This window comes from Magnolia sinica, chromosome 16 (assembly GCF_029962835.1).
Source record: "Magnolia sinica isolate HGM2019 chromosome 16, MsV1, whole genome shotgun sequence".
Taxonomy (NCBI): domain Eukaryota; kingdom Viridiplantae; phylum Streptophyta; class Magnoliopsida; order Magnoliales; family Magnoliaceae; genus Magnolia; species Magnolia sinica.
The window spans coordinates 23,177,740-23,204,629 of record NC_080588.1 but is presented as its reverse complement, the minus strand read 5'-3'; the positions used below and the strand labels follow the sequence as shown (position 1 = coordinate 23,204,629).

Genomic DNA, 26,890 nt, shown 5'->3' with positions numbered 1-26,890 from the left:
GGACATGGGTGTTACAGTGCCATAGGATGATTATGCACATGAGCATTATGAGGCAGAGCCGCAGACACCGGTTGTGAGGAAGTCTACTCAGGAGAGGAGACCCATGGTCCGATACTCACCCTCCTTACATTATCTACTGCTGACAGATAATGGTGAACCAGAGTGTTTTGAAGGGGCATTACAGTCAGATACATGGGTTAAGTGGGAAAGGGCTGGATGATGAGATGGACTCTCTTAAGTCTAATTGTATATGGGAGCTAGTCACTCTACCAAAGGGTAAGAAAGCTCTTCATAACAAGTGGGTTTACAGAATGAAGGAGCAGCATGATGGTTCGAAACGGTACAAGGCTACATTGGTTGTGAAAGGGTTCCAACAAAATGCAGATATCAACTTCACTGAAATTTTTTCACAGGTGGTGAAAATGTCTACGATTCGTATGGTCTCGAGTATAGTGGCTACAGAGGACTTGCATCTAGAGCAGCTAGATGTTAAGATAGCTTTTCTTCATGGGGACCTTGAAGAAGAGATATATATGCATCAGCCGACAGGATATGTGGCACCAGGAAAGGAGAACAAGGTGTGTAAACTGAAGAAGAGTCTTTATGGCCTGAAGCAGGCCCCGAGGCAGTGGTACAAGAAGTTCGACAGTTTCATGTCAAGAAACGGTTTTAGGAGATGTCATACAGACCACTGTTGTATTTGAAGAAGTTTGATACGTCATACATCATCCTTCTTCTGTACGTTGATGATATGCTTGTGGCCGGATCAAGCATGAAGGACATCTCAGATCTCAAAAGACAACTGTTTAGAGAATTTGCCATAAAGGATTTAGGAGCTGTAAAACAAATCCTAAGCATGAGGATAAAACGTGACAGGGAAAACAAGAATTTGGTTTTGTCACAAGCAGAGTACATAGCCAAGGTACTTGATCGATTCAGTATGGGAGGTGCTAAGCCGGTTAACACTCCATTAGCCAACCACTTCAAGCTTTGTAAGGAGCAACGTGTAAAGACACAAGAGGAACGGGACTACATGGCTAAAGTCCCATACGTGTCAGCTATTGGGAGTCTCATGTATGCTATGGTGAGCACGAGGCTAGACATTGCTCAAGCAGTGGGAGTTGTTAGCAGGTTCACGAACAACCCCGGGAATGAGCATTAGGAAGCTGTGAAGTGGATCCTTAGATACATGGTAGGTGCTGTGGATGTAGGGCTGTGTTATGGAGGATCGGAAATCAAGCTATAAGGCTACGTAGATTCAGATTTGGCAGGAGATATCGACAGTAGAAGAAACACTACAGGTTATGTCTTTACTCTGGGTAGTGCTACAGTCAGTTGGGTCTCTCAGTTACAGAAGGTAGTATCAATCAGTACAACGAAAGCAGAATATGTTGTAGCTACAGAAGTATGCAAGGAGATGGTGTGGATGCAAGGTTTCATGGAAGAGTTAGGAAAGAAGCAAGTAGATTGCAAGTTGTACAGTGACAGTCAGAGTGCAATACGCTTGGCGAATTCAGCCTTTCATTCAAGGAACAAGTATATTGACATCAGATATCACTTCATATGTTCGTTACTGGAAGATGGATCGATTGCTCTGGGGAAGATCCATACAAGTGAGAATCCTGCGGATATGCTGACCAAGACGGTCACATGGGAGAAGCTGAAGCTCTGTTCAGCTTTGATTGGTCTTCAGGCTTGAAGACGGGGAGGTGATGCATTCCGAATGTGGAAGACGAAGGTTTATGGCGATGTGTCTCCAAATGGGAGATTGTTGAGATGTGGAGCCACATCTGGACAGGGCTGCTCGACCGGTCGAGTGGCCCACTCAACCAGTCGAGGGTTTGCTCGACTCAAACTCCAGCGAGCTACAATTTTTGGTATCCAAGGTGCTCGACCAGTTGAGGCCCATGCTCGACCGGTTAACGGTCCTGCTCGACCAGTCGAGGTTACACAGATTCGTTTTGCGGATTTGATGCGGACTACATAAATTTGAGGCGGTTTTGCAAAAGTGCGGAAGGGAAGTTGCCTAAACTATAAATAGGGGTCCTAGGGTTATTCTAGGAGATGAAAAAAGGTTTTCTAAGCTAGGCTAAGGGTTATCTCTGTGCATGGGAGCATCAAGAGGTTAGTATATTGCTTGTAATCTCGTTTTCTTCATAGTGGAAGTTTGCACCCATGGTTTTTTACCCTTGTTGAGATTTTTCCACGTATATTCTGTCCTGTGGTTTGTTTGGTATGCTTTGATTCTATCTCTAGATTATATTTCTTCTTGTTTACCATTTGTGGGTGAGACTGGAGATTGGATCTCGGTTCACTAGCGTTGTTGGCGTGCTGTGCAACAGCCCACCTTAGTCACGGATGGGGCTGATTTTTGTGTCCTAGGCCTAACATGGGGTGATGCACATGGTGGTTGGGTTCAATTTCAAATAAACAACACAGTGGGGGGCACCCTAGCTTGCCAACCCTTTTTCTTCCTTGCTCACACACACCACAGAGAGAGAGAGAGAGAGAGAGAGAGAGAGAGAGAGAGTAGTGCTTTTGTATGAATCATAGTGTAGAAGAGCTATGTGCACTCTATGTCTACATTCGAATATAGAACTAATGGAACCCCACCCTTGACTTTTGATGGGCTCACCATGATGTGTATGTGAAATCCACTCCAACCATTACATGTGCCATCCCATGTTAGGCCTAGTGCCAAAAAAATAGGCTGACTTGTGATTTAGGTGGGGACACCAAAAGAAGCACTTGGGAGAGAGATGTGCACTGTTGATTTTTTATAGGGCCCACCGTTGTGATTATCTGAAATCCATGCGAACCATTAGACTCTACACAAAAATTTAGGCCCGAGGCCCAAAAATCAGGCCCTTCCGTGATTCAGGTGGGCCACACAAAGGGAAACAATTTTAGGGTGGCTGCTGCCTTGTACACTATTTTCAATCATGTGGTTAGCTTGAATCACAAATGGGTTGATTTTTGATCCCTACATCTAATATTGGTTTGTACACCTGATGGTGAGAATGGATTTTGGAAATACAAAATGGTGGAGCCACCTTCCAAATGACCCATAACGAAGATTTATGTAGCAGAGGCAGGGAGCGGATTCCATATACATTGCCCATAGCCACGATGCTCCGTAGGCTCCACCATGATGTATGTGTTTTATCCATGCCATCCATCCATTTTGCGACCTCATTTCAGGGCATGGGCCCAAAAATGAGATAGATCCAAATCTAAAGTGGCGATTGAATGCCCACCATGAAAAACTTGTCGGCAGCCACAAAATTTTTGGATCAAGCTGATATTTATGTTTTCCTTTCAGGTTTGTGTGACCAAATCAATGAGTAAGATGGCAAATAAACATTACAGTGGGCCCTATGAAGTTTTTAATGGTGGGCGTTCAATTACCACTGTTTTCCTGTGGTGTGGTCCCTTGAGATTTTGAGCTGCCTCATTTTTAGGCTCATGCCCTAAAATAATGCTAAAAAATTGATGGACGGCGTAGATAAAACAAATACATCATTGTGGGGCCCACAGCACCGCGAATAACAATGATGGCTACTAGTAGTGTCAATTTGCAAGCGATGACATTTAAGTAGCAGGGAAGTATACTGGCAATGGGCCCCATCTTGAAGTTTTTTAGAAATCCACTTCGACCATTAGTGGCTTGACCCAATATTAGATGTAGGGCTTAAAAATCAGCTCCCATCCGTGATTTAGGTGGACCGCATGAATGAAAATAGTGTACAGCGCAACGCCCACCCTCCAAATTGTTTCGCTTGGTGTGGGCCACTAGAATCACTGATGGGCCTGATTTTTGGGCCCCAGACCTAAATTTTTGTGTGGCATCTAATGGTTTGCATGGATTTCACGTAATCATCAGGGTGGTCCTTGTAAAAAATCAATGGTGCATGTCTCTCTCCCAACAGTTTCCTTTGGTGTGGCCCACCGGATCATGAGTCGCCTTGATTTTTGGGCCATAGGCCTAACAAGTAGATGAAACAACAGTTGGTTAGAGTGGATTGTGCATACATCATGGTAGCACCCGTAAAAATTAGGGGTGGGCATTTACATGTTTTATTGTCAACTCTAGCAACACTAACGTAGATTTAAGAGCACGCGTAGCTCCCCTATGCTTTGGTTCATAGGGGAGCACTATTACTACTACTACTACTACTACCTCCACCACCCAATTTTTAAAATATCGACGATGTTGGCATATATATCCCACGATATTTCTTGTATCCCACCTATGCGATACGAAACGCACAAATAGTGGGATATATCCCACATTTTCAATCCGGGAAGCATTTTTTTTTTTTAAATTTTCGATCCTTTTTTTTTTTTTTTGTAAATCATGTTAAATCAGTGTCAAATTGTTATAAATCTATGTTTTGTCATGTTTTGCATGAAAAATCATGGACTGTGAGCTTTGATTTTGAGATTTGGGAGAGAAGGACCAAGTTGTGAAAATTTGAAAAAAATTAAAATTTTCCCAACTTCTCGTAAATCGGTTGCAATCTGTGTCCAAACATAAAATCAAACATTTATGTAACCTGATGTAGTGATTCTTCTTTTGCTTTTGAATGTATTGCTTGTGTTTCCACACGTCTTCTTACATTTATAAATTATATGAATAAACTTTGAATATACATGCATCAATTCAGTCAGACAACGCATAGATTAGGATCCCATATAAAGAAAACCTATTATGTGCACATGTTTTTTTTGTAATGTTTTGATTTGCAAGTGTGTATTGATGTCTTTTTTAACAATCACTGAAATTTCATTGAAAAAATTGAGCAATTTCCAATGTGTCCCCATGTTTCCAACAACAACGATACATTGCACGATGCAACCAATATATCCCATGCGATAACTGATACGTATCCATATCCCAAAGGTGCGATATGTAATGCGATACTGATATTTCGAACACTGCTACTACCACACACACACACAAAGTAATGGACCATATTATAATGGTAATGGTGGTGGCCGCTATGGCCACCATTGCCATTATGGAATATCTTGGGTGCTTGAAGCTGTATGTGGCACGAGATTCATCATATTTTCCAGATTCATGAGGTTAGTTATGGCAAAAGTTTAATGTGGGCTGCCAACCTGAAGCAATTGCCCTCCTTTCTCTAGGCTTGGGACTGACAATGAGAGTACAAAACTCCCACATGCGCTATGTAATAGATTATTACACAGGTTGATTACAATCAAGCACTATCCAATAGTCTATTACGTGGTTGTTTACAATCAGTGAGTTGATTACAATCAAGTGCTATCTAATAGTCTATTAGATGGTTGTTTACAATCAGTGAGTTGATTACAATCAAGTGCTATCTAATAGTCTATTAGATGGTTGTTTACAATCAGTGAGTTGATTACAATCAAGTGCTATCTAATAGTCTATTAGATGGTTGTTTACAATCAGTGAGTTGATTACAATCAAGTGCTATCTAATAGTCTATTAGATAGTTGTTTACAATCAATGAGTTGATTACAATCTAGTGCTATCTAATAGTCTATTAGATAGTTGTTTACAATCAGTGAGCACAAGGCCCAAGAGACTTGTTGGCATGTTTGACACACATGGGAACTTGAAGCTAGATGGGGGTATGTGAGGCGATTGAAGATGGACAGTGGCACATTGGCACATATGGGATGATTTGCATGTGGCACATTGACACATCTGGCATAGTGGCACATGTGGGGCATAACCGAAGATAGATAGTGGCTCATGTGTCACACGTTGGGTGATTGAAGATGGATAGTGACCGTTTTTCAGTTTTGGTGGGTGTGGGTGTGTGTATTTTGGGGGAAGGGGGTTGGTGTTTTGGGAGAATAAAGCTGTTGATTTTCCAACAAAAAGAGGAAGTGAACAGTATTTTCCACAAATTCGTACAATGAAAAGCTTCACAAACAGTGGGAAGTTACTCATGGGAAGTGGTGTTTTGTGGGTGTGGGTGTGGGTGTGTGTGTTTTGGGGGAGGGGGTTTGGTATTCTGGGAGAATAAAACTGTTGATTTTCCAACAAAAAGAGGAAGTAAATGGTGTTTTCCACAAATTCGTACAATGAAAAGCTTCACAAACAATGGGAAGTTAGTCATGGGAAGCGGTGTTTCCTTTCCTTTTCTTTCCATGAATCCAAACAGGCCCTTTGATGATTTAGGGATTTTGAAAAATTGGATTTTAGGGTTTGAAAAAATTTAGGAAATTTGACAAGATTGTGATTTTGGGTTGGGGAATTTTGATGAGTTGGGAAAATTTAGGGTTAGGATTTGGGGGGAAATTTAGGGAAAATTGGGGATTTGGTGATTTAGGCTTACGAGGAGGTGGGAAATCTATGAAATTAAGGTTTTTGTGGATTCATTGGAATGTTTGGGTACACGTAAGTTTTTTGAAGTGGTGTTTGTGTATTAAAAAAATATGTATCTGTATATTTAGTATTTATGATGATGATGATGATCATCATCATCATAAATATTTAAGATTTAAATATTTAAATATGTATAATAAATATTAATATTTATGATATGCGATAAAGTCATGAACAAACAATTGTGGATGGATTTTCCAACTGTTTCCCCAGGTGTTTCAGGCATTCCAGGGGCACTTGAGCTTGGGGTGCACCTACTGCCTTTAACTACCCTGATGTTGTTGACGATGAATCTGCATCATATGATTGCTTGAACTATGAAGTGAAACAGCAGCAAATTCAGGTCTGGGCACGGGGATAAATCTATTTCAAAATGTTAGGTAGTATAAGCAACTAGAAGGGGGAGCGGGAGTGCCACTTTGAGGCACGATTTAAAGCACGAGCGGCACCTAGTCAGGACTGGGCAACTAAGGACCATCATCTCTAGATGTTCTAATTTTGTTCTTTTTCCCTCATTGCCTCCATCAATCCTCATTGGGCACTATGTTATTATCCTTGCTACTCTACAACTGTCGTTTGCATGTTTCTTGACACCTCCCTCAAATAACAGAAAAGTAACAGCTCATAGCGGTCAAATCTAGTCTTGGTGCCAAGTACTATTGCATGGCTTCCTGTTCTTCTGTTTGATCTAAGGAATTGTTTTCAACATACAAACCTATCTCATTCAATGCAGTCATACTATGAGGCCTGTTTCCAAAACATAAGAACCGAATACAAAAGTATGATTAAATTACATTTGACAAGTATCTGGTACCGCATCTTGATTCTTTGTTAGTGATCAATTTTATACGCTGAGGAGAACCCCTATGTTCTCTAGTATTGCAAGCATAGTTTTCATCATCTATTCTTGAGTTAGAAATATTAAAGTTCCAGTTCATCTCTTTAACCTGTTCCTTGAAGTTGGAGGTGTTGGCTGAGCGTTTAGACATTCTCACAGGGTGCAGCACTGGCATTGGATGATTCAATTTTAGATGTTGATCAAGTGGAAAATCTCATAAAGTTTTGTCCTACAAAAGAGGAGATGGAACTTATTAAGGTTGGGAATATCTAATGCATGAGTCTCATACATTTCTCGAAGTGTCTATGATTCTTTCCACCTGACGGAGGGTCTGTCCTTCGTCTTAGATGCCAAGCTTCATGCATTTCAACATTTTTACTTTTTTAGTTGTTGTTGTTGTGATTTTAGGGCTACAATGGTGAGAAGGAAAATCTTGGAAAATGCGAACAGGTGTGTGCCTGCCTCCTTGACCATATTGTTTTTATTTCTGCTTTTTATAAGGATGCAATGGTGCTGTGTTTCTAAATATTAGGTAGAATTGAAGCTTTTGACAGGAAATGCTTGCTTCTCATAGTTCAACTACTACCTGGAAACTCATGGCTTTAAAATGCCTTTCTTCATCTCTAAATTGGGGCTCTTTACTAGGACCTGGAGGTTCATGAACTCTTCACTCATTGGTTGAAAAACAAAGAACAATGTGCTTATGAACATAGAAGAATTCAGTAAATGATTTTAATATAGATACATTGTAAGCAAAAAAAATAAGGCCATACCTTTTCTAACTGATTGGATTTGTTAAAAGATTTTGTACTCTTCTTCTAGTACATATTTTAAGTTTGACAGGAGTCAACTTTCTGGTCTGACCAGCTTTGATTGGTGGAGTCCTAAGAGAAACCTCTAGGTTAAAGGATGGTACTAAAGACAAATGATGCTTGTTACGGTCTTTGGCTTTTAAGTTATTATGCATTCTTCAATTTGGGTTGAAAATTCCCTTCTTTTTTGTCTTATCAAAGCTATGATCTAGCCCATCATGTTGTTTATTGTTTTAGTATTCTGTTTTGGGTCATTTTATGACATTTTGAAAGCATAAAATAGTGGAAAGAGATTGAATAGAGAAGAAGGGAGGAGAGGAGCATGTATAGAGAAGAGAATGGGCTAAAGTTAGGGTTCCCCCCCTCCCTCTCCTCCTTTTATATTATGAAAGTTTCATAATTACAGAAGTGCCATTAATAACAAAAGCAAATATTTTCCTAGACCAAAATAACCCATCTAAGTGGGCTCATGTAGGCCCATATTATATTCATTAACGCTCCTTCTCAAGTTGGAGCATAGATTTTATCTATGTCAAGCATGGAATATATGTGTAGCCTGCGTGGAATGAAGAGCCTTGGTGAACACATCAGTAAGTTGGTCCTGAGATTAAACATATGGGGTAGCGATTTCACAAATGGAAACTTTCTCACGTATAAAGTGGTAGTCGACTTCAATGTGTTTAGTTCTTTCTTGATAGACCTTTTTAAAACAAATAAGGGCATATGAATAATCAGAAAACATGTTGTGAGTATTGCATCACTAAAAAACTATTAGGAACATTAATGTGAATTAAGAGCATAAGTTATCTAAAGGAGGTGATAGATTTCTGTTTTGCAACCCTGTTTAGTTGTGGAGTGTATGCATGATGTATGGTGTATGATTCGTGTTTCATAATTTTTTTTTCTAGAATCTTGGGATATGTGCTCCTTGGCATTATTAGACTGAAACAAAAATACTTTTGAATTAAATTGATTTCCCACTTCCGTGTGGGAAATCTTAAAAATAGAAAATAATTAATATCTATTTTTCATTAAATAAAGTCATGTGGGAAATCTTAAAAATAGAAAATAATTCAGATCTATTTTTCGTTAAATAAAGCCATGTCATTCTCAAACAACCATAAACAAATCTAACAAAATACTTAAAACCCAGACCTACTAGATATTTTAATTGGATCCCAAATATCTAAATGAACTAAAGAGAAAGGAACTAAATGATGCTTTCAACACATTATGGAAAAGTAGTATAATTGTGCTTGCTTAACTCGCACACATCACACTCTAGACATCGATGATAAGGAATGACACCCTTAAGAATTTTCAATGATGGATGACTGAGATGGTAGTGCTACTAATAAGTTGAGATATATTTTTGTTCTGTTGCGCCCACAACGTCATGATCAAAATAGTACGAACCGTCATGTTCATGTCTTCCATCAATCTTCCTCTTTATCTTTAGGTCCTGGAAAACATAATGTGGAGGATAGAAAGTAACGCAATAATTAAGGGATTTGTAAGTTTGCTAACAGAATGGCTTTAAGAAAATTTTGGAAGAACTAAATAGAGGATAATGAAAGAGAGGGACTAGTATGAACAATACCAATTTCACATACTTTGGATTGGGTACCGTCTACCAGAGTGACAAAACTGTAGCAAAAGAGCCTGTTAATGATCCATCAATAGATAAATACACGCTACACTGACCTATCATATGGTCAAACGCTCTATAGTCAATTACCCATGGTGTATGAGACTTTGATTTTAAACAAGCCATACTAGATGTCACAAATGTAGGTAGGGGTGAAATTAACTGCAGAAGTAATATGAACAGACTGATTATGTAGATTGTTCAACAACTTAGAATATTCTTCTTCTGTCAAGATAACCATCTCACTAGTCATACATGTCTGTGGAGTAGTAGATGTAGAATTATCCAGAGGAGGCCCGTTGTTCTCTCAGTGTGGGAAGCTTGATTAGCTCATGCAAGCTTCCCATGGAGGTCCTAGCAATTTTCAATTGAATGATTGAAAAGACCACAATATGTGCCCTTCCTAGGTCCACTCTCTCTTCTACGACCACTTCCCATGTCACCATGACCACTTCTTTCACCATGGTCACTGCGGCCCCGTCCAGTGAATGATGCTAGAACCGAGTTGTCATTGGTTCTACTTGTAGAGCCCAAGATAAATTCTAGAAGCATGCATACACCTCATTTAAAGATAACTCATCTTTGTTACCCAAAATCTGTGCACAAACTGGTTCGTACTCATGTTTTAACCAAGATAAGTACTTGATAACTCAAAACTCTCACTTTGATGACCACATTCCTTTGAGTTTGGAATACTATTCACCCAACATTTTATCTCCTTGTTGAAGCTCGAATATTTCTTCATATAACCAATGTTCGAAATATTGGTATCGTGTAATGTACCACACCCTTGGGATACAGATACATATCGGTTATCTCATGGGATATATCGTTTGTATCATATAATTTATCGCACTTTTTGGGAAACATTGGGAAAAGGGTTGAATTTTGCAATGAAACTTCATGTATTGTTAAAAAAAAAAGACCTTAATACACATTTTAAAATCATAACATCTAAAAAAAAGTGCACACAATAGGTCTCCTTTGTATAGGGTCCTAAGTTATGCGCTGTCTGATTGAACTAAGGCAAATATATTCAAATATAATGGATAACATTTATAAATGTATTAAGACATGTATATCCACACCATCCATCTGTTTTACCACCTTAATTTACGGCACCATCCCAAAAATGAAGCAGATCCAATTATCAAGTGGACCATTCCATAGGAAACAGTATTGATTGAAGGCCCTACCATTAAAACCTTCTTAGGGCTCACCTTAATGTTTTTGTAGTGTTTATTTACCATCCAATTTGTTAATAAGTTCACATAAGCCTAGATGAAAGGAAAAAACAAATATTAGATTGATCCAGAACTTTTGTGGCCCATTAATAGTCAATCACCACTTTTTCCTTTGGTATGGTCCACCTGATAATTGGATGTACTTCATTTTTTTGTATAATACACTAAAATGATTTGGAAAAATGGATGAACGGCATGGATACAAAATACATACATTAAGGTGGGCCTCGCGTTAAGGGCCACATTGTCTTGGGTGAGTTCGGGGTCTCACCTAATCCTCTCTCCAATTCCGGATGTTGACATCTTTACTTTTTCGTAGGTTTGGCTTTAAAAATGAGGCAGATTGTGTGGACCCCATGCATCGTATCCATGCCGTCCATTCACTTTTTTCGGATCATTTTAAAGCTTGGGCCAAAAAATGAGGCAAATCTAGTGATCAAGTGGACCACATCATGGGAAGCACTGGGAATAATGACACCACCATTAAAACCATTGTTTTCTTTGGTGTGGTCCACTCGAGCTTTTGCTCTGCCCCATTTTTAGGCTCCTAGGCTCAAATGATTTGAAGAAATGAATGGGCGGAGTGGATATAGCACGTACATCATTGTGGAGCCCATAGAGTTCCCGTAATAAAATAACATTGAGATGTGCTGGTGTAATTCCATTGGTTTCAAACAGAGAACATACGTGATATGGTGGGACCCTGACTGTGGGGCCACCTCGATGTAATATGGTGTATCTACCCTATCAATTCATTTTGACAGATCATTTTAGGGTATGGGCCAAAAAATGAGGCAAATCCAAATCTGAGGTGGATCACACCACACAAAAAAGTGGTTATTGAATGGACACCATTAATTTTTTTCCCGTGGTCTACAAAAGTTTTGGATCAGGCTAATATTTATGTTTTCCCTTCATCCAGGTCTGTCAAACCTAATGAACAGATTGGATGGCAAATAAACATCACGGTGGGCCCTAGGAAAACTTCAATGGTGGATATCATTGCCACCCGACTCCCTATGGTATGGTCCACTTGAGCCTTATATCTGTCTACTTTTTGGGCTCATGCCCTAAAATCACCTATCAAAATGGTTGGGCGGTGTGGATAAAACACATCATTGTGGGCCCTACAAAGCCCTTGATAGGACCGTCTGTCTCCAGGGCTCCCAATCCGCGCTAGACACAGATTTCCTACGAAAGGTTTTGTAGGAAGTTCCTATGCTAGGATACTAGGTGGGGCCCATTGTGATGTTTGTGAGAAATCCACCCTGTCCATCCATTTTGCGAGATCATTTTAGGACATGCGACTGAAAATGAGGTGGATCCAAAACTCAAGTGGCCCATACGAGAGGGAAATTTGGAGAGAGTTTCCTACTATTGAAACTTTCTTGGGCTCCACCTTGATGTTTATATGCCATCTAAACCATTTATGAGGTCATTCCCACTAGGTTGAAGTGAAAACACGAAAACTTATCTTGATACGAAACTTCTATGGCCTCAAAAATGTTTCAACGATGGTCACTGAACCCTACTATTTCCTCTCGTGCGGCTCACCTGAGTTTTGGATCCACCTCATTTTTGGAGGCATGTCCTAAAATGAGCTCGCAAAACAGATGGATGTGGCAGATTTCTCACAAACATCACAGTGGGCTCCACCTAGCATCTCAGCGTAGGAACTTCATATGCGAAAGGCTTTCGCATGAAATCCACGTCCATCTACTCCTGATCAAAAAGGGCTTGGAAGCCGTTTTTGGTACCAGAGAGGGTTCCAACCTTCCGGAACCCTAAAACCCTAAATTCTCTCCCAAATCTCCGGATTTCTCTAGATCTTTTCACATTATCTTCCAAAATCACTTCCATTTTCAAGCATTAATCTATTTGAAGAAAGAAAAAAAGGGAATCGGAGATTTTGTTTGCACTAACCTATGAACAACGCACTTCAATTCAAATCGCCCACCAAATTTAGCTTCCAATTAGGACAATCTCTTCTATAGGTATGGAAATCCACCTTGTTAAAAGTTTATCTCTCTTTAATTTTTTTCTGATTTTTTTTTTTTTTTTTTGGATATTTATGCACAATAAAAATTTCTTGGTCTCTTTCAATGGGTTTTGTATCGCTGGACTGCGATACCAACAATGTCGGCCAATAGCATCGATATTGCGAATACTGCATATTGCTAATAAGTTTGAGAAATTCTTATCATATGAATACATTTCCCATAAAGCATCCCACACTTCCTTAGCCGTATTCAGAAACATGACATTTGCACTTATGGAGGGTTTCATACTATTCCCATAACTAGCTCAAAATTTGTGCATCTTCTTGGATCCGTTGGTCATAAGTACTAGATTGTTCATCAAGTTTCTCTGTGATCAGATAGAAAAACTTGGATTGACTTAGAACACTGTAAATAATTTGTCTCATTTAACTTAATAGAGGATATATGGATCCCTAAAAAATCAAATTAGTTTATAAATCTAGATTTTGTGTTACTTTTTATCTCAATAACAAATAAAAGAATATAGTACCTAATAAGCACAACGCGAGCTGAGCTAGCACAATCGATGAGCACCACACTTGAACACTTTGCACTATGCACACATCACATCAGGCAAAAGAATCAGTCCACACATCCATTACTTCCAACCGGCCATGAGGAAATATAGTCACAAAAACGGCATCCAACATTGACAAACATAGCCAACACATTCGCAACAATCACATATGCGGTGGGACCACTACAAAAGGGTCCGATACACAACAAACACAAAAAGAAACCTTAGGTTTCTTAAGTAATTTTCAGCACAAGCAAGATAAGGGATGCAAAGGGATAAAATAAAAGAAATAAGAAGATTTGGAGAATAAGAAGGATATGAAATGACGTGGCTCTGATGTAATGTAAAATAGTTGAAAGAGAAATGGAATAGATGGGAAGAAAGATAGAGAAGAGAAGAGAATGTAGAGAAAAGAGAATGGGCTAAAGTTAGGGTTCATATTTCATTCATTAATTACAAAAATGCCGTTAATAACTAACGTGAAAATCCCTTCTATGTCCTAGACCAAAATTAACTAATCTAAGTGAGCCTATGTAGGCCCATATTTCATTCATTAATAGAAAGAATGCTTTTAATGCCTCTTCGTTGGATCTTTTCCTTTAAATTGAATTACTAATCAAATGAAAAATGGATAATTTTTTTGTGATTTATTTTGTCATTGTAGTTCTTTTTGGAGTTGATGAAAGTGCCACGGGTGGAATCTAAGTTAAGAGTATTTTCTTTCAAGATCCAGTTTAACTCCCAGGTTAGATGGTGTCATGATTATCATTCACATTTAGAATTGTAGTTGACTTGTGATAACTTACCATATGGCCTCTGTTGTTTAATTCTTCTACTTTGCAGATTTCAGATTTTAGGAAGAGTTTAAACACTGTAAACTCTGCATGTGATGAGGTAACTTTTGGCGGTTTATAGCTGTTCATGCATTTAATTTAAGTTTACATTATCCTTACCTCTTCTCCTCAAAAAAAGAAAAAGAAAAAAGAAAAAAGAAAAAAGGAAAGAAAGAAAAGTAGAAGAAGAAGAAGGAAGGAAAGAAAGAAAGAAAAGTAGAAGAAGAAGAAGGAAGGAAAGAAAGAAAGAAAAGTAGAAGAAGAAGAAGAAAAGAAAGAAAGAAAGAAAAATCCTTATCTCTATTTGTTTTATTAAATTGTCAGATTCGAAATTCTGTCAAAGTGAAGGAAATCATGAAGAAAATTCTTTATCTTGGAAATACATTAAATCAGGGAACTGCAAGGGGTAAGTGATGCCATATACTGTTTGTGAATTCTCATTCAGTTCTGTACTAGTTTTTCTCATTGTTCTCTGATGGGGTGTTTATGGCATCGAGAATATATCAGCCCGTATTATCATTATCACGTCTTTGATATGATAAAAAGGGGGAATTATAAAATTCCCTCACTTCGCATGTTATATTGCTGATATCACACAATATATCATGATCAAGGTATTCCAAAATGGTTACTTAACAGTAATGGTGGTAACCATTACGTATTACAGGGTCATAACAGCTGTAACGGTAGGTTTTTTTTTCAAAAAACCCATGTCGTAATGATCCCTATTGTGATTTGTCGGCACTTGTTTGTTGAAATACGACCATTGGATATTTTCCATTCTTCACTATCCAATAAATGTCTGCCAATTTGATAGAAAGAATGATGAAATTAGCATAATTTTTGGGTTATGGTGCATCTAAACTGTGATAAATAATTGAGACAGTTTCATTTGAATTACTTATGCAGAAGTTTAATTAATTTGTAAGTGCCTTTGTATCATCCATCACACTATATCGGAGCATCAAAGTTCTATCATTTAGAAGCTAAACTTCCATGTTAGTCTAGGACCATATATAAAATTGTGTTGATTCTTCGATACATGGATAGCATAGTTGTACGGCAATCTAGGACGTCCAAATCACTGACTCAACTTTTGGTGGAGCATATCCCAAAACATACACTGGGAAGATATTATTAATCATCTGATTTGTCCATTCAAATTTAGGCCACTCACTATTCTACTTTCAACCAGCCATTTAATGGCCATTAATTGGTTGGTTAGGATTGCTTTATCAGTGTGATTTTCGAGATATGCTCCATCCACGATGGGCTTTACAATTAGAATGGTATAGATCGTTGGACATCAATTCTACATGTTAAGAGGATAGGAACTGTTTGATATATGTTTTTCTTTTATTTGAATGGGTTCATCTCTTATTACTTGTTGAAACAGGGGTGTTGGACGGACATCTTTAACTTTTAACTATCCAATAAATGTCCACCAATTTGATAATCATATAATTAAATAGGTGTGAATTTTGGTTCATCATATATCTAAATTGGGACCCATAATTTGGATGGTTCAATCTGAATTACTTATAGGATATTTAAATGATATGAACTCATTTTGGATATAAATGCATCAACTTTTTCAGACAATGTATAGTTTAGGACCATATACAATAGAGAGCTTTGCTAAGCACACACGCATGTCCAATAATGCTCATGTACACATCACCAAGGTATTCCATAACGTCGTTACATTTTATTTTATTTTTTAAAATCTCTTTTGGCCTTTTAACGGACCGTTACAGGCCATTTTTTCTATAACTGTTGTTACAACCCTGTAACGCATAATGATAACCACAGATACCATTACGTAATGGCTACCACCGTTACCATTACGTAACGGACATAACCGTTTTGGAATACCTTACATGTCACACATGTGCCAACATGGCACAATAGGTCCGAGATCCAATCCATCTGTCAGAAAGGCACCATTATACTGATGCCCTAGCCCAAGAATTAGGTTGATTTGCTGGTTTGCCACAATTTGCAAAACAAATGTACAACTATGAAAAAGTTGGCCGAAGTTTTCTAACCCATAATCCGTGGGAGTGGATTAGGTGCGGATTAGGCGTTACCGCAGGGCCCACCTTGATATATGTGTTCTATATCCACATCATCCATCCATTTTTCTTGATCATTTTAGGGCCTGAGCCCAAAATGAAGCATATAAAAATCTCATGCGGACCATACTATAGTAAACAATGGTGATTGGATGCTCCATCATTAAAAACTTCCTAGGGCCCACCATAATGTTTATTTTCCATCCAACTTGTTGATATGGTCACGCAGATGTGGATGAAAGGAAAAAAAGCAAATATCAGCTTAAACCAAAACTTTTGTGGCCCACAATGATTTTATAATGGTCAATCAACATTGTTTCCCATGGTATGGTCCACATGAGATTTGGATCAATATTCAAAGTATCGGTATCACTACAAGTTTCGCTGGCCAAGGATACATAAACAATAACAATATCGCCGATAGTATTGCTGATAACTGGAAATGCGGAGAAACATATGAAAAAATTGTGGAATTTTCAGTGAAACTTTAGAAGATGTTAAAATGTATATTTGCATATTTAGAAATAATTTTAAAAAAAATTGCAAAAAGAATGCATATATAACAAGTTTCAATTTAATGAGGGCCTTAAAAGCATGTGCTGTTATAAGAAATCAGTCCATCCATCCCATCCGGCCTGTTTAACCATCCAACCTTCCATCCAAACATCCATTGATATTGCAAAATATCAACAATACATGATATTTCACCAAAAAATCATCAACAAATTGGAAAGGAAACGAAAGATTGTGGTCGCACATGTTGCGATATCGATAATATCGAGATATTATCAATATTATCAATGACAAATTGAACACTACATACAACCAATGTTCGAAATATCGGTATCGCGCAATGTATCGCACCCTTGGGATACAGATACGTATCGGTTATCGCACGGGATATATCGTTTGTATTGCATAATTTATCGCACTTTTTGGGAAACATTGGGAAACATTGGGAAAATGATTGAATTTTTCAATGAAACTTCAGGGATGATTAAAAAAGACTTTAATACACACTTTTAAATCATAACATCTCAAAAAAAAAAGTACAGACAATAGGTTTCCTTTGTATTGGGTCATAAGCCATTCGCTGTCTGATTGAACTAAGTCAACTATATTCAAATATAATGTATAACATTTATAATTGTATCAAAACATGTATGAAAACACAACTAAGTGGACCCCACCACAAAAAAAAAAGAAGAAGTGGGGATAGTGCGGCCTGCCGTTGAAACCTTCCTTCTTCGAAACCAACATGTGCATGGTACCCTTAGTATGGCCCTTGGCATTATGTATGTGTTGTATCCACACCGTCCATCCATTTGGAGAGATCATTTTAGGTCCTGAGCCAAAGAATTAGGCCGATCCAAAGCTCGAGTGCACCCTACCATAGATAACAATGGGGGCAATGACACCCACCGTTGAAACTTGAAACCACTTTTATGGGGTCCACCATAATGTTTATTTTAGATCCAATCTGTTCATAAGTTCATACAAATATTTGCCAAGGTATAACACAAATATCAGCTTGATCGAAAACTTTTATGGCCCTCACAAAGTTTTTAATGGTAGGATTTCAATCCCCATTGTTTTGTGTGGTGGGGTCCACTTGAGCTTTGGATTTGACCCATTATTTGTCTCAGGACCTAAACTAATCTCTCCAAATGGATGTACAAAATGGATATACAATACATACATTTATGTGGGCCCACCTTTGATGATATGTTATATATCCACTACGTTCATTCATTTTTATGGATCCTTTTGGAACGTGTTTCCAAACATTAAGTACATCCAAATCTCAGGTGGACCACACCACATGAAACAGTGATGATTGAACGTTCACCATTAAAAATATATCAGGCCTACTTTAAGTAGATCCTTAATGTTTATTTGTCATTCAAATTGTTGATAAGGTCAATCAAAACCGAATGAAGGAAATATACAAAGATTAGTGTAAACCAAAACTTTTGTGGCCTATAAAATACTTTTAACGGTCATTCACCAGTTTTTCTGATGTGGTCCACCTGAGATCTCGATCTGCTTAATTTTTCATATAATATCCTTAAATTATATGAAAAGATGGATGGACGGCTTGGATAAAAAATATACTGGACCCCACAGAGCCCATTACAGACCGTCTATCTGTCTCTACACATCAATTAAAAAATACCAGACTGTGTCCTACCATAGCCCGTCTCCAGCTGAGAACGGGCAGCACCTTTGATTGGCCACCATGATGTATGGGTCTTATCCACACCGTCCATCCGTTTTTTCGTATCATTTTACGGTATAAGCCCAAAATTTAAGAAGATCTAAGGCTCAAGTGGACCACACCACAGGAAGCAGCAGTGATAATGACTCTCATCGTTGAAACTTTTTCTAGGGCCCATCGTGATGTTTATTTTCCATCCAACCTATTCATAAAGTTACGTAGACCTGGATGAAGAGAAAACACAAATATCAGCACCATCTAAAACTTCTGCAACCCCCAAAAAGTTTTCAATGGTAAGAGTTTAATCCCCATTGTGTAGTCCACCTGAGCCCTGGATCTGCCTATTTTTGGGTTTATACCCTATAATGATATGAAAAAAATGGACGGACGATGTGGATAAGACCCATACATCACGTGGCCATTCACGGAAGCGGATAAGCTGGTGTACCACACACCAGCTATATGGTTGTTGTGGGTACGTATCGTGCAAAGACGAGTGCTGACACTCCTCGAGCTCCGAATTGTACGACCGGTTCAAAGGAGATCAAAATTACATGGCCCTACAATGATGTATTTATTATATCCACACCGTTAATCCATTTGGCGTGATCATTTTAGAGGATGAGCCAAAAAATGAATCATATACAAAGCTCAAATGGACCACACCACATATAGCAGCTGTGATAATGATTTTCACCGTTAAAACTTTTGTAGGGCCCACCATAACGTTTATTTTCCATCCAATATGTTCATAACTCAAAAAGACCTGGATTAAGAGCAAAAACAAATATCATATCGATCCAAAACTTCTGTGACCCCAAAAGGTTTTCAATGGTAGACGTTCAATCTCCCACTGCATTTTTCAGTGTGGTCCACATGTTCTTTAGATCTGTCTTATTTTTTGGCTCAAGACTTACGACGAGCTCGCCAAATAGATGGACGGTTTGGATACAACATATACCTCATAATAGGACCCACAGAACATGCTAATGTCCGTACAGCAGCAATGTAGCTAGTGTGTGGTACACCAGCTAATTCGCTTCCGCTGCTCAAAGCTGCTGCTCGTTCCCACCTTCCGAAGAAGATGGCATCCTCAAAAAAGGCTTTCGAAGCCATTCTCGCAACAATAGGGATAGGGTTCCGGCCATCCCGGAACCCTGAAATTTTAAAAATCTCCCCAAATCCCCGCGAGTTTTGGCAGACCTGTCCCTCGAGTGGTCCCACGGTTCCAATCACTCAATCTTCTTTCACAGGTACCGAAATCTCCTCTTAATAAATTTTCCCCCCCCCCCCCCCCCGCTCTTTTTTCATGATTTTCTAGTAAATCTACAAATACAACACGATAGTATCGCTAATATCGGCGATTTCTTTGAAAATCGCGTGATATTGTGCGATATATTGCACGATAAAAAGAATTTTGATTTTTCAAAAAAATTCCGAGGGTATCGGATGGGTTTCGTCTTGCTGGGCAGCGATAACGATAATATCGGCCGATATATCAGCTGATAGTATCGAAATTAGGAACACTGCATACAACCATGTGCCCATGAAATAAATTTTTTTCTAATAAACAAAATTTTGATGATATCAATACGTTGGCGATATTATTGAAATATTGTCAATACACTAATGATACAAGCATTAACTAGAATTTACATAGTCGAAAATATTGGCGATACGTTCGTGATATCGATGCATTGGCAATACAAGCAACACCTAGAATTTACATAGTTGAAAGTATTGGCGATTACATTAGCAATATTGATACGTTGGCGATGCTTAGTGATAAATTGCTAATACCTGAAATTTCTGATACTACCAGTGTTACCGGTATCGCTACTAGTGTTAGCAGTATTGTTGAGCCGAAGATAAAGATAATATCGGAGATAATTCGTACACTGATTTGGATTTGCTTCAGTTTTGGGATCATGCCCTAAAATGATCTAGCAAAATGGATGGAAGGCGTGGATATAGAATAGATACATCTTGGTGGCCGCACCTAATCCGCTCCCAATATCTGTTTCCAATATTTGGGCCAAAATGCTGAGTGTACTAGATCTATTTTTGGGAATACATGTAGAAGGTCAGACCAACCTGATGGATGGATTGGATCTAGCACCTATGTGCCATGCTGGCACATGTGCAGCATGCACATGAGCTTTATTGGACGTGTGTGTGCCTAGCAAAACTCTACAATGGAAACTTACTATGCAAACTTTTTTTTTTTTTTTTTTTTTTTTTTTTGTGGGGGGTTCTAATTCTGTAATCTTGTGTCTTTTAATATCTCCTGAAGTTTCATTGAAAATTTCCATCATTTTCCCAATGTTTCCCTCGGACAACGATACATTCCCGATACTTGCAATATTGCATTACTGACAAGTTTATGTATCCCAAGGGTGCTATACATGCACAGATACCGATGCTGTGAACAGTGCTCTGATATGCTCAGAAGCATCAGATCCTCCTGCAATTTGATCTTATATGATGTTGATGCTGCAAAGTTAAAGGAGTAAGGAGTAAGCCGCCATCTCACTTCAGAAGGGGCTCTAGTTCTACCTTTGACATAGGCATTTGTTGTAGTTAAGCTTATCAATTATCATTTTCTGGTAAAGGAATGAATATAATTCATCAAAATGGGTAAGGGCAGTTGAATTTAGCATAGGATCTAGTAAATGGGTAAAGCGGCCACCAAATCTCCTTCATAACACAGGATATCAAACCACATCTATGTGATTGTGCTGTTCTTGGAATAGAAACTGGAGACTACAATGGCAGAGTGAATTGCGTATCTACTTATGGAAACTGGTGTTCAATTGTTGAACGGGATGTACTGGTCTTGGAGATTGCAATGGAACATGGCATGGCAGCACTGTAGCCATGTTGTACATTAGACACCTGAAAAGAAGTGTATAGTGAACCTCAATATAGCATACTTAGGCGAAGATATTAACATGCAGGGGCATGGAACAGTCCTATGATCTTTTATAAATTATAATATGAAAGTAACCTACCTTTATTTTCAAAAGAATGGCTCCAAATCTTTCATTTCCCAGCCCATGAATGAAGCGGGCACCTCACATTGAGAAATCCAAGGTTTTCAAGGACTATCAACCACAAACAAAAAAATAAAAAATAAAAAAAGAAGCCACAACAAGCTCAACTATGCCTAGAGGTTGGCCAAGATTGTGTCTCACTGATGCAAGCCCATGGCCCACCCTAGGGTCCAGCATGTGTTGATTTTGGACTATTTATTTATAGATTGAGGCCCAAATATCAAGAACTACAATTTACTATTTATGGGAGAGATGAGAGGATGTGATGGATGATATGGGGCCAATTTAAAGATGTGATTGGAGATTTTGAAGATTATTTTCTACATTTCTTTTTTACTGTTATTACTTATTAGGCTTTTACCATCTTAGGTAGATTAGATTGATTTGAAATCCCACTCATTAGATGAGCTGGTAGAGAATGTGTATAAGTGATCTAGGGTTCAATCCCAATTAGTGTTACCTTTAAAAAAAAATAAAATAAAAAAAAATAAAAAAAATTATGATTGATTCAAAATCAATCTCTTAGTTAGTGGGATCCTTGTTAAAGGTTCATTTAGGGTAAGCATTCCAAAATTTTGTGAGTTTTTCTTAAGTACTATAAGAAGAAGTTTGATATTAATAAGGTATTTCTCCCTCTCTACGAGAATATTCGAGTAGGTGTACTCATGTCCATTTCTTTGCAATTCGGATGTCGAGGTATCATTGGCTTGATACCGGGTTGCACCACTCACCCATTTGTGTTTGTGTAACATGATGAAGAAACAATAGATTTTCAATTATGCTGGTGATGCAGGACAATTAATCACTTGCTTTAAAAGCTTGAACTATTAGAGCATGACGAATCAATCCCTTTATCTCATAGCCCAGACTCCACATCTCATGGGTTAGGACCTCGGTCGAACCCCCCTCGTGGGCCCCAAATCACATGGGTACCGCCTCACACGAGCCACCTGCCTCACACGGGCCACCCACCCCGAGTGTGCCCCTGCATCTCACAGGCAACCCCACTCAAGCTCGGTGTGAAAATGCCCCTGCATTAATCACCCCCGGTGAGGAGTCTCGAACACGAGACCTCACGCTCTGATACCACTTTGATGCAGGACAATTAACCACTTGCTCTAAAAGCTCGAACTATTATAGCATGGTGAATCAATCCCTTTATCTCATAGCCTAGGCCCCGCATCTCATGTGTTAGGACCTCGTTCGAACCCCCCTCGTGGGCCCCAAATCACATGGGTACCGCCTCACACGAGCCACTTGCCTTACACGGGCCGCCCACCCCAAGTGTGCCCCTGCATCTTATAGGCAACCCCACTCGGGCCCGGTGTGAAAATGCCCCTGCATTAGCTGGCTAGTTTGATTAAGCATTACCCATAGATTTGTAAGCGTATTTGTCTAAGATAATTGAAATTCAAAGGCTTCTTGGGTCCTTGTCTTTCTCACCTTGGCTTTTGTTGTTGTCTGAAACTAAAGTTCTGCATGATTGTGCATTATATTATTCAGAATACACTCCCTCATTATTGGGCGTAAAGAAAATCCATCATGGGGTGCACATTAGAGGAACCATTGCGTTGTTCTTTCTTTTTCAACATTATGAGTTGTATAAAGTTTCTTCCTTGTTGATGCTTCTTGGCTTATGCAATCAACATGCACCTTTTCTAAATTCAGCTATTTTTTATAGATATTTTCTATTAGAGAAATATTTAATAATAAATGTAAGCCTGTATTTTTATTATCTACAAAGATGGAATTATGAGAGAATGTTTTCATTGATGTATTTGGGTCTCTTGCAACTTCACATACCATAGGTTTCCAGAACCATGTTGCTTTCTTCTTTTTTCTGTTCCCAGAATTAATCACCTGTTTCAATTCATATAGGCTCTGCAATTGGATTCAAGCTGGACAGCCTTCTAAAGTTAACTGATACACGTGCTTCCAATAATAAGATGACGCTCATGCATTATCTTTGTAAGGTGTGAATATGTTCTTCATTCTTGTTATGCAGTTGAAGATGTCATGTTTTGGTGCAAATACTGAATTCTTCGCTGCAATTGTAGCTTCATCTGTACCTGTGTTTTGGTGATAGCCTTTCACCAGCACATTAATATACTAAAATTATTTGAATTAAAACTTCCAGGTTTTCTTACAAAATGAGTGTTCTATTGGCTTGTAGTTGATTTAATTGGTACACTAGTAGACAATAACTGTGACACGCATGCACGCACACACAATGGACATGCCCTTGTTATGTTACAAAAAATTTCCCTAAATGGATTTCATATGGTTCACCTGACTGCGATACTAGGGAAGAGGTTGGTGTTGGTTCATTGATTAGGTTAGCACAGTCTTTCCCTACATGCATGGCTTCCTCCAGTTCTTGTTAATAAATGCTAATATATCCATGGAAGATAAGATCGGAGAAAAATGACTTGAAGAATATAACATAATGTCTGAACATATATTGATAAGAATTTTAGTCATTTTATGCCTTTTATTTTGATCAATGAGAAGAATGTCATTAGTTTATATCAGTGTCAAGTTTATGGTATTCGGTACCTGTTGCCATGCTTCAGTGGTAGACTCTCTGGAGTTTCAACACGAGGTCTCGGGTTCGAGCATCCCTTATGGTGCCAGTGCGCGAGAGTGTGTGGGTGGGTGTGTGTGAGTGTGTGGGGGTGGGTTTGTGTGTCTATAAAAAACGTTTATGGTATTCGAGAAGAAATAAGTATAAAATGGGAACAATTAGAGAGCTTGAGATTCTCTCATTTAGTCTCTAATTTATAAGAATGGGTAGATGAGAACAAGGACATGGAGGTAAGATGTGCCAACTAGTGTTTTAAGTATCGACGATATTGGCCGATATATCCCACGATATATCTTGTATCCCACCTGTGCGATACGAAATGCACAAGTAGTGTGATATATACCACATGTTCGATCCAGTGAGCATTTTCTATTTTCGATCCTTTTTTTTTCCCCTTCTATAAATCATGTTAAATCAGTGTTAAATAGTTACAAATTTGGGAGCTTTGATTTCAAGATTTGGAAAAGATGGGCCGAGTTGTGGAAAATTGAAAAAAATAAATAAATCAAAATTTCCCAATTTATCGCAAATCAGTTGCAATCCGTGTCCAAACATAAAATCAAACATGTATGTAACCTAATCTAGTGATTCTTCTTTTGCTTTTGAATATATTGCTTATGTTTCCACACTTCTTCTTACATTTACAAATTATATGAATAGACTTTGAATATTCTTGCATCAATTTAGTTAGACAATGTATAGATTAGGACCCCATACAAAGAAAACCTATTATGTGCACTTGTTTGTTGTAATGTTTTGATTTATAAGTGTGTATTGATGTCTTTTTTAACAAACACTGAAGTTTCATTGAAAAATTCAACCAATTTCCCAATGTTTTCCCTTGTTTCCAACAACAATGATACATTACACAATACAACCGATGTATCCCATGTGATAACCGATATGTATCTATATCCTAAGGGTGTGATACGTAATGCGGTATTGATATTTCGAACACTGGTGCCAATATATATTGAGAAAGAAGAATGTCAATCATTTTACGTCTTTTGTTTTGATCAATGAGAAAAGTGTCTTTTATGTGCCCTTTTCCTTTTTATATAACGAAGAATGCCATACATAGCCTCTTAGTGATGAGCACGAAGGGCATGCATAAACGCTTACTATGCTAACTAGAAAGTAAGATTTGGCCTTGGGCCTAGTAGATGATTTCTGCCAACAAGCCGATAATAAATACTAGGATCACTTGGTAATTTAGACTTACTTTCATGAAGAACATGGTTAATTTTAATATGAAATCAACTGGTTTTCAGATAGCATGCGGACATTAGTAAGTAGACGAAGGATGCACTTTGAATATACCTTGCTTTGACCTTACAACTTCATTTGCAAGAAAGTACTTAAGAGGTCTTATATCTTTTATGTCAAACACTTCTTTCTCATATATAAGATTTCAAAATTTTAATTTCTTCATTACTAATCTTTTCAACACAAACAATGAAAGCTGTGCTAACAAACAAAGAATGATTAGACATACTCCTCTAAATCCATATTTAGATATCAAAATTTTGATTTTTTAAAACCAAGCCTTATGAGACTGTTCAAACCATAAATAACCTTCTTTAGCTTACAACCTTTTCTCATCCCCTCAAGATAAAACTTCAGGAAGAGGCTCTTCACTAACCTCCTCTTTAAGATGACTGTGAAGGAGCACATCTTTATATCTAGCGGGTAGAGTGGCTATTTCCGATTAGTGACAACTAACAGGAGGACCCATACAGAATACAACTTTGGCATTTGTGCAAATGTTTCTTGAAAGTCAATCCACAATATTAAGTCGATAGAACCTTTTGGCTTATGCTTTAGAGTGAAAACCCACTTACACCCAACAACATTTTCCGTTTTCACATCTAGATCCCAGCTTCCCTGCTTTTCAAGCATGGAGATCTATTCCATCTTAAGGCATAAAACAATGATTGAGATTGTACATGTGTTTGTGTCCTCTAATCATTTAGCCACCCGATGTTGATCCTCCCAGATAAAAGGTCTCTCCGTGATCTCTACAATGAAGGGATGCCTTGAAATGCTTTTAACAGTCCCCACTACAGGTTGTGGATGTGAGAGAAGATGAGAGCCATCTACTAGGTGGACTGCACGTAAGATGGAGGAGAGGAGTATCTCCCCCCGCTTTTAACTCTCCACTCCCTTTAGGTTGGGTCAGTCTAGGGAGTACCACTGTATGGTGGTCCTCGCCTCTACATACTTCAATATGGCCCACGTCATCAAAGGTTTGTAATCCCGCCTTTCATATACCCAAATTGACTCAAGTCCTTCCACTATCCTTGGTGTCCATCCTTGGATCAAAATCCCATGCAAGCACAAGCGATGGACCGCTGGAAGATTTGATTGTAGAATATCCTTCAAGTTTGATCAAACACTTTAATAGTGAAATCAAAACATCTAATGGTTGAAAATGGTCGATAAACCTTTTAAAAATATTTGGGAGTGATGGCCAACTATAAAACACTTGATAGACGGTCCAATGAACAAGATCTGTCCATAACTAAGTCTCGAGAAGACCAGTGGGTTCCATGTTGGTGCATAAGACTTCAGCTGTAACCAAATGCATGCACCCACTAATGTAACCTCAAAAAGCGTGTCAAGGCCTACTACTTTAGGACCA

At 38.4% G+C, this 26,890-nt stretch overlaps 1 protein-coding gene across 7 annotated transcripts in view; it reads left to right on the top strand.

Moving 5' to 3' along the window:
- The window catches only part of LOC131229900 (formin-like protein 20), an 85,960-nt gene that overhangs the window by 27,014 nt on the left and 32,056 nt on the right, over positions 1–26,890 (top strand). For 5 of the 7 annotated variants that reach the window (XM_058225968.1, XM_058225969.1, XM_058225967.1 and 2 more), the window contains 6 exons: positions 7,386–7,484; positions 7,635–7,676; positions 14,151–14,231; positions 14,330–14,380; positions 14,644–14,725; positions 23,544–23,638. In XM_058225968.1, the coding sequence (XP_058081951.1) occupies positions 7,386–7,484; positions 7,635–7,676; positions 14,151–14,231; positions 14,330–14,380; positions 14,644–14,725; positions 23,544–23,638 (450 nt within the window). Of the gene's footprint in view, positions 1–7,348; positions 7,485–7,634; positions 7,677–14,150; positions 14,232–14,329; positions 14,381–14,643; positions 14,726–23,543; positions 23,639–26,890 lie in introns of those variants that run through there. The other 2 variants (XM_058225971.1, XR_009163645.1) reach the window with 2 other exon arrangements.